Here is a 16,420-nt window from a genome sequence, read left to right as displayed (position 1 = left end):
CTGAACCTTGGCAACCAAAAATTCAGATGATAGTCCTGTCAGGAATCTTGCAACCATGGTTTGCTCCTTATGGGACTTCTGCGTAGTACAACATAGGGGCCTGTGTGCATTCAGTCTTTCAAATGCAGATTTGACAGAGGCATAATATTGGGCCAGCGTCTGATCTCCTTGTTGCAGTTGATAAATCTCCTGCTCGACTTGTAAGATACGACTTACATTGGTCTTGTGAGAGTACGTATCTCAAAAATTGTCCCACATCTCTTTAGCAGTGGTGTAGTAAATAAGTCCATCAGCGATATGAGGCAATACACTTTTCATTATCCACGACATAACGATGTTGTTATCTTCATCCCATGTGCTGTATTTCCCAGATTTATCGGGTGGTTTCGGTTCTAAAAGAACATGTTTTTTTCGATGACCAGAAACATACATCATAAAAGTCCGGGACCACCTCGCATAGTTAGAGTCATCTAGCTTTACAAAGGACCCATATGAAAAAGGATTTGCAAAAGCTTTATATTCTCCAGTCAGTTCCTCTTTCTTATCACCATCTTTAGACATCTTGACTTAGTCTCAAACAACCACCAGACCTGACCTAGATCTGATCAGTCCAGATCTGATCTGCGACACAAAAAAAATAGGAAATCACGTCCGATCTGACTTAGAGACTCGTCAGATCTGATATTGGCCAGGCCCCCACCACAATAAATCCACAACCAGATCTGACGTCAGATCTGATTTCAGATCAACGTCTGACAAAAAAAAAACAAACAGATCTGATTCCACGACTTCTCTACATCAGATCTCCACTCGATCTGGTCTTCTCCACGATCATCACGACTGCATCAAGATAGAGGCTGCAGAACTGCTCCATCAATTACCACTTCAGCCATAATCAGACCTGGCTGCATCACCTGTCGACCTGTTACATTCAGACCTCGACACAGATCTGAAACCCAGATCTGTCTTCCACACGCTGGTTCAGTCACAGGCACAGCAGACGAAACAACGACCCCAACGGCGACAACGACACCAGAAGCACCAACCCTTGCGCAGACTCAACAACAGTCCTGCAACAATGGCTTTCACAGCAGTTGCGTCAACGTCATAGTTGCAACAACGACTGTCACAACAACGTCGACCCCTGCACACAGAGGCGACTGCGGTGGCGACTGCAGAGACGTCTTCGCGCAATGACGTCTTGAGGAGGCGGTTTGAGTAGCGTCGTCGTCGGCGAAGTTAGTCACCCAGGATGGGTGGCTCTGATACCATGTTGAAGTCGGCTAGGGTTTTTGGAAAAACAGAGAGAGAGAGAGAGAGAGAGAGAGAGAGAGAGAGAGAGAGAGAGAGAGAGAGAGAGAGAGAGAGAGAGAGAGAGAGAGAGATCATGTTTAAGCATTAGGCCCTAATCCCTTCTTAAAGGAATTAGTTAATAATAAGTTACAAAAGTATTCCATCTATTTTCCACTAATTATGTACTGCTACCCAAACTGAAAATATATTTCCTTTTTCCTTTTTAACACCAAAATCAAGATGAATGGCATACACAAATTCAGGGACAGCCAAAATCTTCTAGAGAGTCACGTTGGATGTTCATTGCAGCTGGAAACTTGAGAAGCATGTTCTCTATTTCACTGGCAGTTACTCTTTCTTGATCTAGAAACCCTATTTCTTCCCAAAATCAAGGGCAAAAAGGGATTTTAGCATCTAATGTTTAGCAATTAAAAATAAAACGGATATTTGTACACTTGGGATATGTTTCTGACTTTCAAGTGGACTCAGTCAGATGTGGTCCAAATCATGTCTACAGCATATTGCCAAGGTCCCATGCTGGATGCGTTTTTGTGTTATGCCACTGGGGACACTTCTAGAGGTAGATGTGTCCCTGGCACAGATTATTTCTGATTGCAACCTCTTACCAATGCCTTACCATGGTCCAGATATAGCAGTCTGTCTAGTTCTAATGATCATGTACTAGAGTCTCTAAGCATGTTATAGCTTGTGCCTTCCAATTTGTGTGACTTTCGACTGTGATCCAATCATGCAAACTATTGTCTGTTAGATTTCTTGGAAACATAGACCGTTTGTTTAAAGCATACGACTTTCACATAGTAATATTTTCATCACCCATTCGTTTATTTATTTAATTGATTTGCACTTGCATCTAATGGATTTTTGGTTGCAGATCTTGGTTCATCTTTTTGGGGAATGATTCTCATATTATCATCCACAAATCTTCTCACTGCAAGAATTGCTGCTGGATGTTTTGCTGTCGCTTTGCTTATTGTACTCTTTGTGGCTAAAAACGTAAGCATTTTGAAGGATTCAAATTCATTTCTGTTATTATATGGCACCATGAGCATTGAGATGTGATTCAGCATACTTCATTGTTGTCTTACTCGGGGTTATCTTTGTGCATATGTTCCTCTTGGTTGATTACTGAACAATAAGTGGTTGCTTCGAGGACTTTGTATCGGTATGATCTTTCCTTGTAATCTAGATCTATTTTCTTTCTTACGTGTTTCATATTACTGTTTTACTATTGAACATCTGTTGGATATCATTTCCATTTTTTATTCAGGTTTTATTATTTTCCTGGCGATAGTTTGGGTTTTGCAAGAAAAGACTACAGTCCATGCACTTCGCTATGTCATTTTGTTCATAGGTATGGATCTAACTAACAACTTTTTTCTCTAGAGACCTGCTTTACTACTCTATTTATCATCGTGGTTTCAGAAATGTTGACATTCTCTTTCACAAAACACAGGTGTCATGAACAGCTTGTTTTCAGTTTATGGTATGCTACTTTTTCATTTTTTATTTTTGACTGGGAAGCAAAGAAGGTTAATGATGGATCATTGTATACAAACAATTGGGATATCAAGTGTATGCTATTTATTTCTGCCTGTTACTATGCAGATATCTATGATGATTTAATATCTCGAAGAGTAAACTCAAGTGATGCTGAAAAGTTTGCTGAACTTTGCCCGTGTCCTTGCAATGGAGTTGCATGGGGAGTCATTTGGTGAGATGTTCTGGAAGCAGTGCATGTTATATTCTGCAAGTCTAATCTAGATTTTAAGGACTCTACTGAACTTTCTTAATTCGTTACTGGTCTTAATGAAAAATGTTTTCACTTGTAGGGGATTAATATCTTTTGCATTTCTTTGTGGTTCTATGTATCTTGGACTTGTCATCTTGTCCTGAGGTATGTTGGTTTTTTTGTCTTTTTTTTTCAGCTCTTAGTTCCTTTTCATTCCTGTTACTTTTTTCTGCATTCACCCTTGGTCTCTTTTAAGATAATGAATAATATCAAGAGATTTTGGTCAATAAAAACCCACGGTTCTAGTTAAGAGCATGAATTTTGTATATAAAAGAAGTGAACTATGGTTAAGATCAATATGCTAAATCAGGGATTTCTGATGGCAAGAAAGTGGATATGCTGGAAGTTGCCAATGCAAAATAAAGGCTGGGAGATGGAACTCTTCTCGAAGATCCAACGCCATATTGACATCATATGGGATCTCTAATTTACTTGTCCTTTACAAGGCTTATGCCGTTCATTCAACAAGTTAGTTTCAATATGAACCAACAACAGTGCATATGAGCACAAACTTAAGGATTATCAAATCTATCAAAAATACTATAACTAAAAGGCTTTTCCTATCCTCCTCTTCTTCTTTGAAATTAATTGCTTATACAAATGCAAATTGTGGAGGAAGTCCCAATGATAGAGTATCAACTCCTGACTTTTGCGTGTTTTTAGGGGATTCTAATTTCTTGGAGGTGTACGAAGTAACTGAAGGTTTTGTGTTCAATGAAAGTTGAATATCATGCCATGATAACAACTATGGAGATCATTTGGTTGTGAAGCCTTCTTAAAGATATGGGTGTCATCATTTTCAATCCTTCAAAGATGTGTTGCGATAACAAGAGTGACATTTACTTTGTTAGCAATCACACCTTCCATGAATGAACAAAGCATATAGAGATGAACTTCCACTATTTCAGAGAAGAATATTTGAGAGGGGCAATTGAGTTGCTTTATGTGTCTTCTGAGTGTCAACTGGTAGATTTTTTCACCAAGGCCTTATGATGAAATAAGCAAAATAATACAAGAGAGTGCCTCTTATGGACTTAGAAGAACACAATAGTAAAGAACATAAAAACCACTTATGGGTCAATACAAGATCACATGCACATAGGCCACTTAGGGGACAAAAAAAGTAAAAAATATAGGATTTATTGAGAATAAAATGCTTGAGAAAGCATTAAAATACAAGAGGGGGTAACAACCCCTATATATACACACTAGAAGGCTCAAAGAGCCGTTGGTGAGATCCCAACAACTCTTTGGGCTTTATACTATAATGCCCACAACCTAAAATTGAATTACAATAAACAAAAAAAAAATATTTAAAAGGATTGTTGTGCCCCTACTGGGCACATCCTATTACATTACAGTAAAAAGACTAAAATACCCCTGATGGGCATTACATATTACAGCATTATGAATATATATATATATATATATATGCATATGTACGTTCATACATACTTATATATAAATATATATATATATACATACTTTAACACTCCCCCTCAAACTTACGATGTAAGCACCAAAAATTTGTCAAGTAAGAAGTGAAATCAAGGAGAAGGAAGCACTTTTGTGAAGAAATCAGCTAGTTGAAATTTCGATGCTACATATGGCAGAATAAGTCTTCTTAAGATATTCTTCACGAAGATAGTGACAATCCATCTCGATATGCTTAGTGCATTCATTAAATGTATGATTGTCGTCGATGTAGATGGTGCTTTTATTGTCATAGCATAACCTTGAGGGTGACTGTATATCACGCTCATGTCTTCTAGTAATTTTTTCGACCAAACGATTTTAGATGTTGTGGTGGCCATGGCGTGATACTCAACTTCGGTTGACGATAACGATATCTTCTGCTGCCTTTTGCATTTTCAGGACGCTAATAAATCATTTATAAACACATAAAAACCCGTAGTTGAGCGTCTATCATTCGGATTTTCTCTCCAGTCAGAGTCAGTATATGCAATTAATTCAAGTGGGGAGGAGGAAGACAAAACAATTCTTTTAGAAACTGAATTTTATAAATATCTAATAATGCAAATAATAACACTCATGTGCAGAGTTATAGGGGAATGCTGAAACTGGCTTGTTGTATGCACTGCATGAGAAATGTCAGGCCAGGTGATTGTTAAAGAGGTAAGGGCCTCAATTATCTGTCGATAAGGAGTAGGGTTTTTCAAGGGTGTCCCATCATCAATTTTCATCTTTGTATTGATAACTTCAAGAGTATCCACCATCTTTTCATCTGTGATATCAGACCTGTTAATAATCTCAGTGGTAAACTTGGATTGAGTTAGAAAATAACCATGAGCAAAATATGCTACCTTAATCCCTAAAAAATATCTAAAAAACCCTAGATCTGTCATTTCAAAACTTTGTTTTAAAACCTTTTTGATATGACTAACTCCTTGTTTATCTCCTCCAGCATATCATCAACGTAAAGAAGAAGAATTACAACATCTGCATCAAAGTGCTTAACAAACATTGCAGTATCAGTATAACAAGACTTAAAACCAAGTTTAACCATAACAAAGCTAAATCTATCATACCAGACCTTAGGAGCCTGGTTCAAACCATAAAAAGCTTTACGTAAATGAAGAACCTTTCCTGCTGGAATTTCATATCCTGGTGAGAGAATCTATGTATACTTCTAATTTACCATTTAAAAAGACATTTTTGACATCTATCTGATAGATGTAACAATTCCTAATGGTTGCTATAACTATGAGAGTTCTGACAAAGGTCATCCTAGCTACTGATGCAAAGGTTTCATCGTAGTCTATATCATATTCTTGAGAATAACCTTTGACAACTAACCTAGTCTTATATCGTTCAAGGGAGCCATCACTCTTGGTTTTAACCTTATATACCCACCTACAACCTATAGACTTTTTCCCTTTAGGTAAGTCTGCTATTTGCCATGTGTTAAATTTTTCTAAAGCGTCAACTTCTATGTTTATGGCTTCTATCCATTCAGGACGGGTTTTGACTTCTTTATAAGAATTGGGTTCGAAGTAAAAAAATATTTTTGGCTAGACATGTTCTATATTGAGGGAAAAAAGACTCATAAGATACAAATCTATTTGGGAGTCTAGATTCTCTAGTGGATCTCCTAAGGGTACTAGATATGTGTGACTCAAGGCTAGAATATTTGTCTAAGGCATTGGGTTGACTATCATTGCTCCTTTCTGCTATATTGAAGGATGAAATAGTTACCTCTATCTATATCTGGGATAACATTACCAGGAGTATTTAGTTGAGGTTCTTCATTCGAGCTGTCATTCCTTAAAGAATCTTCTTTATCTTTGGGAAGCAATTCAAACAAGAAAGAATAATTGCTAGCTTTCTTAGGCACACTTTGATAAAAAAAACATTGTTTTTCCAAAAAAGTCACATTTCTAGAGATATATAGCTTATCATTATGAAGACCATAACATCTAAATCCTTTTTGGGTTTTTCCGTATCCGAGAAAAACATAAGGAATTGCAAAGGAGATAATTTGCCATTTTTGTTAGTAAGAACCTATGTTACATGGGTATGAGTATTGGTACGGGTACGGAGGGTACAATACGACAAGTTAAAAAAATGTGGGTATGGGGACACAACTATATATATATATATATATATATATATATATATATATATATATATATATATATATATATATATATATATATATATATAATGTGTGTGTGTGTGTGGAGGGGGGGTAACATTATTTAAATGTAAAAAAAACAAGGGGTAAAATGATTTTTTTTTTAAATAGGGGGGTGTTTGAAATTGTTTCCTTTTATTTTAAGGGAAGATGCTACTTTGTAACCCCATTCCCATTCCCCTCGTCGCTCTCTCTCTCTGCGAAGAAGAATGATGACCCCCATACCCACTTCCTCTCTTTGTCTCTATGCGAAGAAGAACGAGGAGGAGGACCCCCATACCCACAGCCTCTCTCTCTCTACATATGAAGGAGAACATGCAAGAAAAGAAGACGAAGAAGCAAGGAGGTAGGTACCAACAGCTAGTTGGTGTGGCCCTCTTCCTCATCCCTTCTATATATATGGAATCTCTCCCATATATTTGTATGATTCTCTTGAGCATTTTAAAGTGAATAAAATATTATTTTTTATATTGGTTGTTTTCTTTTTGTGCTATTGTGAGTGTGCCCTTGTATTTGCTCATTAGTGATTTGTGTTTTGCCTTAGTGGCCTTGTACCTATGCACTTTCTTGTATGCTCTTAGTAGCATTGTTATTGTATCTTTGTTTGGCATTTTATTACAGACTGTACATAGAGTCACTCTAAGGGTGGTAATATGGTCTTTATGTACTTCAGAACAATAAGCGATAAAAAAAAGAGTTAGAGGTTTTAGGTACGATCAACCTTTTTCTGCTGATTCCTTTCCTGTCTTCTTTCATCCTTCTCACTTGTTTTGTTCCTTTTTTCCTTCTCTCTCTCTCTCTCTCTTAATTTCTTTCAATATTTAATTTAAATTTTTATCCCTAAGATTCCAAAAGAACATACTTAAATATATTAGAAACAGTCCCTTTCCTTTTCCATTTTTTTCGATTTTTATTCGACTACCAACTTAGAGGATATCCATCTGCAAGGATCAAACATGAGCCACTCAGCTGACGTGGTGCAACTTTGCCATCCAGCCATCAGATTTGATCTCCACTAGTGTGGCTTCTAGGAAGCTAACTCTTTTTTGTGCTTTAGAAAGAAGATGGATCTTGAAGGACAAGCCCCTAGTCATGTCTCCAGCTTGGTGATGAAAGGTGCTTCCAATAAATTATCAGCAAGGTTTGGTTCATGATCTAAATCCATAGAGCCTTCCCTAGATAGGTGACCGGAAATTGAAAAATGAATGTCTGGAACTAATATTCTTGAGTTGCAGGAACACGGATAGAGCCCGTGCTTCTGAAGTGTAGTTCAGAACAGATTTTATTCAGGTCAAGTTTGTGTAGCAGTTTATGCTACTAATTCAAAGTTTTGGTGGTCTGTCAGCTCTCAGAATATTTTTCAGATCTTGAACTAATTAATTTTGGTCCGACCCCAATTGTTTTGGGATGAAGGCGTAGTTGTTGTTGTTGTTGTTGTTGAACTAATTAATTTTGGTATAGCAAACGTGTTTCAGGCCTTTCAGCATTTGGTACAAAATATACATTTTCATTCAAGGCTTTTGGTCTCTCAGGTCTCTCAGTACATTGTAGATCCTGAACACATTAAATTTAGATAAAGCAAGATGCATTTCAGATTGCATTATATATATATATATATATATATATATAGTGGTAGCTGTGCAACCCTTAGGTGCGCAACTACCTACGGGATCACGCTGGTCGTCTATCGCAGGGCTTGATGGATGGCCAGCGCAAAAAATGTAAAAAAAATGCTAAAACGTGCTTTTTGCGCATTTTGTTTTTGACTGCCACTAAAGGTCTCAGCAGAAAATGGGACCTTTAGCTGCGGTCAAAAACCTCCGCTAAAGGGACAAAAAGCGCAAAAAACGTGTTTTGTCCCTTTTCGCATTTTTTTGTGGCCGTCCGTCATGTTCTGTGATGGACGGTCTGGGTGATCCGGTAGGTCGCTGCACACCTAAGGGTTGCACATCTACTACTCACTATATATATATATATATATATATATATATATATATATATATATATATATATATATATATATATATATATATATATATGATTGACCTATGTATTTCATCTATCAAAAACTAAGGAGAAGGGCACAATGAAATGAATGTGTGAATGTGTCTAGTACTCCTGTTGGAACAATCAGCCGTTATGAGTAGCTAGAATTTACTTATAAAATGTAGCTATTCCAACAATTGGCAAGAAACTCTCGCCCATTTGTTACATCTTCCGAATGAAATTAATTTGTTTTCACGTCATGCGAGTTTGAGAATTACTAGCATAGCCAACTGAAATTTGCATGGATAATACATAAAATTTTTTGTGCTGACTCTGTTGCATGCAGTTATTATTTTTCAGAGGAAATTAATTTGCTTTCCATGTCATATAGGTTCAAGAAGTGCCGTCTAGATTCTTTGCTGCCTGATAGAATTACATTTCTAATTAATCCCTATTTATTAGCAGTTCTAATAGAATCAATGGCCATGGTTGTAGCTAATATTTACTTGTAAACTATTCAAAGAAAATGCAAGAGAGATTGATTATTTCACCCCTTAGGTTGTGATTGTGCAGTGATGATCAAAAGCCAACATCCTTTTAATTTTCTGATATACTTTCTGTATCAAAGAAGTCTTAAAAGCAACAATTCAGATCTTAAAGATGAACCAGTTGTTTCTTTTGAATCTTATCTGAAGATTAGATGCTTATATTTTAAACAACCATCATGATCAAGTTTCTTATCCTTTTTTTAAGGTTCTTCAAGTCTTTTATAGTCTGTCCATTTCATTTCCACTAAAATATTTCCAATCACCTAATGACTGGTGTACGGACCTAAGGAAGATCTTTGCTAATGCTGAATTTGCTTGAAAGGCATACTTGGAAATTGGGAAGATGGTGTTATTTACGGGTAAACCGGTGGGATCTTCATTCTGGCCCAGGCGGGTCTGGTCCTGGATTCGAGTTTGAGGTGCTGGTATTGGGTCTGGGCCCGGTTCTGATTGGACCAGCCACAGTAAAATCACAACAAACCAGATAGCAAAATAATTTTTTTTATGGTTTTTACTATTAAAAATTTGTGGACTTGAACGAAAATTTGGTCATACCTGCAGCTATAAATTTCATAAAACAAGCCCAGCTCTATAAGCTAATGTCTGATCCAAATAGTTAATTAGGCTTCTTTCTTTATTTCCAAACCCACATCTTGCTGGATCGGATACAGATTGGAATTGGGTCATACCCGATTTGTTGACACCCCTACTTGGGGAAGGAACAACCCGTTTGACTCGTTGTCATCAATTTCAACAGTGTACAAGAGCTAGAATTAACTAGAAAACACCTTTTGCTTTTGACCTCACTAAGATCAATGACTTCTGATTTGCTAGCAATGATGTCATTGGGAAAGAAAACAACCAGAAAAGCTTTCCGTGATAAGAACTCTTCTTCTCCTTTGATTTTTGCAGACTGCAGTAAAAATTGTGGTTGATCCTGCAAAGGTTGAAGCATTGAGCACAGTGAATCGATTTTGTAAGCGTTTGTATCCACTTGCACTACTAAGATGAACAGTTTCATGTTTCACAAAAGAATAGTCACAAATACTGGTGACATTTAGAATTTATCATGAAGAAATCATGATAAATTAAGAAATGAGAATAAATATTTCATAGATATAGAAAAATATATCATTAGTTTTTTATTTCTCACGATTTAATTGATATTTTTTATCTGAGCAGAATAAAATCACTAATAATTGTATTTAACATGAAGGACATTACCTTCCAATGCTTCATAGTTCTTATTAAGAGAACCAAACAATTTTAAGCAGTTCTTAATCATGGTCACAAATACCGGTCTCGGCTATATCTCGACAAGGCAATTTCTCTTGATAATATAGGTTAAGAAAAACTTGGAAGAACTCGACTTTTGTAATTTTTCAAATGTCCTCCATTTTTTTACCTAAGCAAATAATCTCCGTTAAACTTATTTGTGGGAATGGTGTTAACCCCTCGGTTATGATAGTGCTACCTAACTATCTAGCTATATCATTCAACAAAAAATAAGCAATTAATTGATTAAATTGGTCATGTGCAGCAAACTAATCTTATAACAATTTGATGTACCTACCATAGTGAAAAATATCGCAAGATTTTCATAAATCTCATGATAATATTGCAAGAAAATGCCTGAAAGTTTAAAACGGTAATTTCTCGTGAGATTTTCAAAATATCGTGAGATTTATGAAAAAAACACAAATACCATGATTTAAACATGATATTTATGTTTTAAATGGCTATTTATCATGAAAAAAACATGTACTTTTATTTTTAAATATTTTTTATTAATATTTTCTTATAAACATGAGATTTATATTTTTTAATTGCTGAGATTTTGCCAAAAAATCGAGATTTATGATTTTTTTTTTATTTCTCACGAGTTTTTGAAAAACGAGATTTTGCCAAAACAAAAAACGTTTGTCACTATGGTACTTACCACCGCAGGGTTTGCGCGTGTTGTCAGCAGAGTGGTTGTAATGGTGCTGAGGATGAAGGTGTATGATCAAACCCCCGCTGGCACATGGGTGTGTCTGTCTTAGAGGTGGGCCACACAAGACAGGGTGATCGTGGAGCCCCCAACTGGGGTTATACTCTCTTCGGCAAGGGTTCCTTGTAAAAAAAAGCTAATTTGATGTACCACATTCATATGATTGGCTAATCAAACCTAGTACAGGTTATCAAACTCCACACAAACCAAATCAGTTTGCCAATGAGACCTTAATACCCATTCATGTGGGCTCCACCTCTATCCTTGACCGAATGATAGATCTCATGTGAACCTATTGGCTAAGACCAAAATATTCCAAGAGCTAGAATCTTAGTCATTCAAGATAGTGAACTCACCACCATCATCACATTAAGATTTGAATTTGTGCAGTTGTGGCAATAATTTTTATGTTTAATGTTAGGAAAAGATGGCTCCTCCACACGCTCAGCAAAAACTAAACCTTTGGAAAATGTTTAATTAGCATAATTCTCTTTAATCTAAAATCAGGTGAAATGTGATGGAGGGTGATCAGATGCAGCAGCACAGTAAAAGTATGCAATCACATTTCACCTGGTCCTCCCTCGGAAAGGGTGGTTTTACCCATCTGATCTGTCATCTAGATTGGCTGGAGTCCAAATGTCGTTAGTCCAAGTCACATTTGCATGTGACATCAGGCACATCTTGCCAACTAAGCAACTACCAAGCTCCAACATTTCCATCACCACCACCACCATTGTTTCCTCTCTCTGCATGAATGGAACTCTTCAGCGGTGCCAAGGCGGTCCGCCTGCAAAGCTGCACCAACAGGCTCCTCTCCGCCGACGGCGACACTCGCACCGTCTGCCTGTCGAGCAATCCGGACGCGAAGAGATCCGTGTGGGAGGTGGTCTACTGCGTCTTGCCGGACAAGAGCAGGCCTCTCCTGAGGCTGAAGAGCCGGATGGGCACCTCCGTCTGCGCATCTGAGACGCCGTTGATCCTCGGCAGGGTGGTGCAGTGCCGGTAGGTGCCGCCAGACGACGGCTCGTCTGCGGATTGGGAGCCGGTCAGGGATGGGTTCCAGGTCAAGCTCATGAACAGAGGGAGCGGCGGGTTCCTGCGCGCCCACGGAGGGCCGCCGCTGTGGAGGAACATGGTCACCCACGACCTCCTGAGCGGCGGCCTCGCCGTGCAAGACTGCTTCCCGTGGGAAGTGGAAGCGGCCGAACCGGAATCGCCTTCGACTCTGTTCAGCGTCTTCATGTCTCTCACTTCAACTTTGGACGACGATGAATGCGGATCTAGTGATTGTGAAGACGGCAAGTTGTGCAAATCTCTCCTCTTCTTTTGGTGTTTGTGCGCGCGCCCACGCACATGTACATGCACACTCTAACTCTTATTGGTACTGTCGAGGGTAACATAATAGATAAAGTGTGCCCAGTGTAATTAAGGCTGTATTGTATTGTAGATTTGTAGTGTATCGCATTTGGAATACGCTTTAGCATTTTTTGGATGCCATTGACGTTAGGGCGCAGATCATAAATCACCAAAGTTTTTTGTGTTTTGGCACCATGGCCGTCGATTCAATAGATCAACGGCTGCCAGCGTCGCTGCTGATGGTGACGCCTTGTGGGCCATCGGTGCGTGCGGGCGTACGCTTGCTTGCTTGCACAATCAGCGGTGGTGATGAAGGGAAGGAATGGTAATTGGTAACAATATTGCTGAAACAGAGAAGTCCTGTGATTTGGGGTATCACCTGAGCCGTTCTTTTGACGTCGCATTGGGAATAGGATCAAGTGACCGGGGCAATTATCGGAGTTGGGTCTCACCCATCCACTCTGTCATCCCCCTATCCTCATATCCTTTTAAAATCTTATGATACAAGTTGTTTTGAACAAATCTGACCCTATAAATGGATTCAGAATGGTGGATTTAGTAAGATTCGTCGTAAATTTTCAACAAAAAGTATGATTTTTTTAGTCAAAATTTTGTGTTTTGTCAAACGTTGATTTTTTAATCAGAAAAAACATTCTGCAGACAAGTGGGATTTCGGTGATTTACACGTCGATCTTCACTAAATGAATGATATAGATCACATCTGTAGAGTCTGATTTGCAATCACCCTTTTAGTCAAATTTTTGTGTTTTGTCAACCGTTGATTTTTTTAATCAGCAAAAACAATCTTGCAGACAAGTTGGATTTAGGTGATTTACGTGTTTATCTTCAGTAAATGAATGATATGGATCACATCTGTAGAGTCTGATTTGCAATCACCCTTTTATATATATATATATATATATATATATATATATATATATATATATATATATATATATATATATATATATATATATATATATATATATATAGAGAGAGAGAGAGAGAGAGAGAGAGAGAGAGAGAGAGAGAGAACTGTTATCGGAAGTATCTCATATCATGAGATAATCTTGCTTTGGATATTCCAGCTATAGCAAGATTATCACTGGATAATCTTTATCTTCACCCACGTATGACGCGCATTTCCCCTTTTGTTTATCCCCTTTTTTTGTTAAGTGGTGTTACCGGTTGTTATCGTTGCCTTTATCCCCTCAGTTTGAGAGGCCTTTTATATAAGCTTGTAATGGCTGCAACGCATGATCAAGAAATAATAAAAGGAATTCCTGTTCTCCTCGTGGAACCACGTAATCTTGGTGTCTTCTTCAGTTCTTGTTTTCATCATGGTATCAAAGCAATCTCTATCCAGGTGAGCTGTGGGTTGTTCATGGGTGATCGAGACCAACCAGAGGGCGATTCGCCAGTCACAGGATCGTTTCCTACCATGACAGAACCAAGTGTGAAGATGTTAATTCAAGAACAGAACCCCACATTGAAGATTACTACAATTTCGTTGAATGACTCTAACTATCTGAGTTAGGCCAAGTCTGCAAGCCTTTTTCTTAGTGGAAAATCTAAACTTGGCTATGTCACATGGAAGATCAAGCAACCAGAAAGTTCTGATCCTAAATTTGACGAATGGGAGTCTACAAACCATCTAGTGATGTCCGGGTTGTTAAACTCTATGGATTCAACCATCACAGAAGGATACATGTTTCTTAATACAGCTCAAGAGATATGGGACTCCCTGCGTGAAGTTTATGGAGAACAGAATAATCTAGCCCGAGTGTACTTCATCCAACAAGAAATCATCAATGCCAAAAGAGGTAAGAAGCCATTACATGTGCATATCAATGCGTTAATGAGTCTTTGGGATGAACTTACTATGTATCATCCCACTACGGCTGACGCTAATATCATGAGACAAAGGCTGAAAGAAGACAAGGTTTTCACGCTTCTGGCTAGCCTTGGAGATGACTATGAAAACATCCGAAGTCAGGTACTTCTTACTGCTCCTTTACCCGCATTCAATGTCGTTTGCTCTATTATCCAAAAGGAGGAAAGCAGACGCCGGGTTATGCGTACTGAACCCAAACCTGACAATCATAATCAAGAGGTTATTTTTTCTGTTGAAGTCAAGGGAGTCGATAAAGGTGCTGATCACTCGGCTATGATTACCGAAAAAAAATCTGTTGAAGATTGGCATAGAACTCGTCAGAGGAGTCGATGTACCTATTGCAAAAAATTGAGGCATATGGGGGACAAATGTTGGGATCTCTACGGTAAACCAAACCGTGACAAGGGTCCCAAACCTGATGCTGCCAATGTAGTTAGCATGGATGATCTGGCTAAACTCTTCCAACAGATCAGCAAATCTCATCTTGCTACCAACAAATCAACCACCAGAGATACTCATACAGGTAATCATCTTGCCTTATTGTCCAGTAGAAGTGATAAAAGTTGGATCATTGATACAGGGGCCACAGACCATATGATAGGAAAATTAAAACTTCTTTCCAATGTGCATTATGATTTAAAAAAAACCAGTTTTTATAGTCGATGGGACATCTATTCCTGTCAAAGGTGAGGGAACTACATCCTTCTTCCAAAACGGTAAATCGACTGCTCTATATGTGCCAAAATTTCCCTTGAGTCTAATGTCAGTTAGTCGTATCACAAAGGATTATGAGTGCCTTGCTATTTTTTCATCTAAGGATGTAGTTTTTCAGGATATGAAGACGAAGAAGACGATTGGTAAAGGGGTTGAATGGGATGGTCTTTATGTATTGGACACAGCTATGCACAGACTGATAGCTCGATAAAGCAAGGAAGAAGCCAACAACTTATGGCACACTCGTTTAGGACACCCGTCTAATTTGGTTTTGATGAACTTATTTTCTGATTTACTTCCTCTTTCTCATGCTTGCGATGCTTGTGAATTTGCAAAATCATCTAAACTTCCCTTCAAAGTTTCCAATACCAGAAGTAATGATGTGTTTGATCTTGTGCACACGGATGTGTGGGGGCCAGCATCAAGTGTGTCCCACGAAGGATACAAGTACTATGTTACTTTCATAGATGATAAGTCGAGAGTCACGTGGATGTATTTTTCGAAGCAAAAAAATGAAGTCTAAAAAATATTTCAAGTTTTTTACAAAATGGTTTGTAGGCAATATGGGCACAAAATCAAGATGCTTAGATTCGACAATGGGGGAGAGTATGTGAACGAGTCTATGAGAACCTTCATGAATGAACAGGGCATCGTCTCCCAAAACTCATGTTCTAACTCTCCTCAACAAAATAGTGTTGTTGAGCGAAAAAACCGACACCTTCTTAATGTGGCTCGTGCTCTCATGTTTCACATGCACGTTCCATCCATTTTTTAGGTTGAAGCCATAAGTGTTGCTTGCTATATTATAAATAGACTACCTAGTAGAACCCTTCAAGATGCTATTTCCCTTAAGACCCTTCTCAACAAAGATATCTCTTTGTCTCACATGCATGTTTTTGGGTGTAAGGCCTTTGTTCACGTTCAAGAGGGACATAGGAGTAAATTTGAAAAGAGAGCCATTAAATGTTTTTTTTTGGGATATTCCAATATAAAAAAGGGTTACAAGTGTTTTGAGCCTAAGAAGCGCAAGATGTTTATCTCTCGAGATGTGAAGTTCTTTGAAATTGAACCTTTTTTTAATTCTCCCATTAACATGAGCCAGGGGGAGACTGATCATCCGCTCACTCTTCCCTGTCTGTCATGGTGTGATGACATTTCTTCTTCTCAAAAACTT

The 16,420-nt window shown here is 38.1% G+C and overlaps 2 protein-coding genes across 8 annotated transcripts in view; both read left to right on the top strand.

Annotated features, from left to right (window-relative positions):
• Positions 1-10,491, top strand: part of LOC149827403 (uncharacterized) — a 75,583-nt gene extending 65,092 nt beyond the window's left edge. Inside the window, exons 4-10 of one of the 7 annotated variants that reach the window (XM_090019339.1) lie at positions 2,186-2,307; positions 2,452-2,476; positions 2,582-2,665; positions 2,768-2,797; positions 2,920-3,025; positions 3,144-3,208; positions 10,205-10,491. In XM_090019339.1, the coding sequence (XP_089875465.1) occupies positions 2,186-2,307; positions 2,452-2,476; positions 2,582-2,665; positions 2,768-2,797; positions 2,920-3,025; positions 3,144-3,207 (431 nt within the window). In that variant the 3' untranslated portion in view covers position 3,208; positions 10,205-10,491. The other 6 variants (XM_090019344.1, XM_090019341.1, XM_090019340.1 and 3 more) reach the window with 6 other exon arrangements.
• A 2,341-nt stretch (positions 10,492-12,832) lies between these two features.
• LOC149827402 (uncharacterized) lies at positions 12,833-15,457 on the top strand. Its single transcript, XM_090018505.1, has 4 exons — positions 12,833-12,963; positions 13,854-14,004; positions 14,176-15,055; positions 15,300-15,457. The coding sequence occupies exons 1-4, from the start codon at positions 12,833-12,835 to the stop codon at positions 15,455-15,457; spliced, it is 1,320 nt and encodes a 439-aa protein (XP_089874631.1).
• The last annotated feature ends 963 nt before the right edge of the window (positions 15,458-16,420 follow it).

This window comes from Nuphar pumila, chromosome 10 (assembly GCF_984573655.1).
Source record: "Nuphar pumila chromosome 10, dmNupPumi1.hap1.1, whole genome shotgun sequence".
Taxonomy (NCBI): Eukaryota; Viridiplantae; Streptophyta; class Magnoliopsida; order Nymphaeales; family Nymphaeaceae; genus Nuphar; species Nuphar pumila.
The sequence above is the reverse complement of the archived record's forward strand: the minus strand, read 5'-3'. Positions and strand labels throughout refer to the sequence as shown.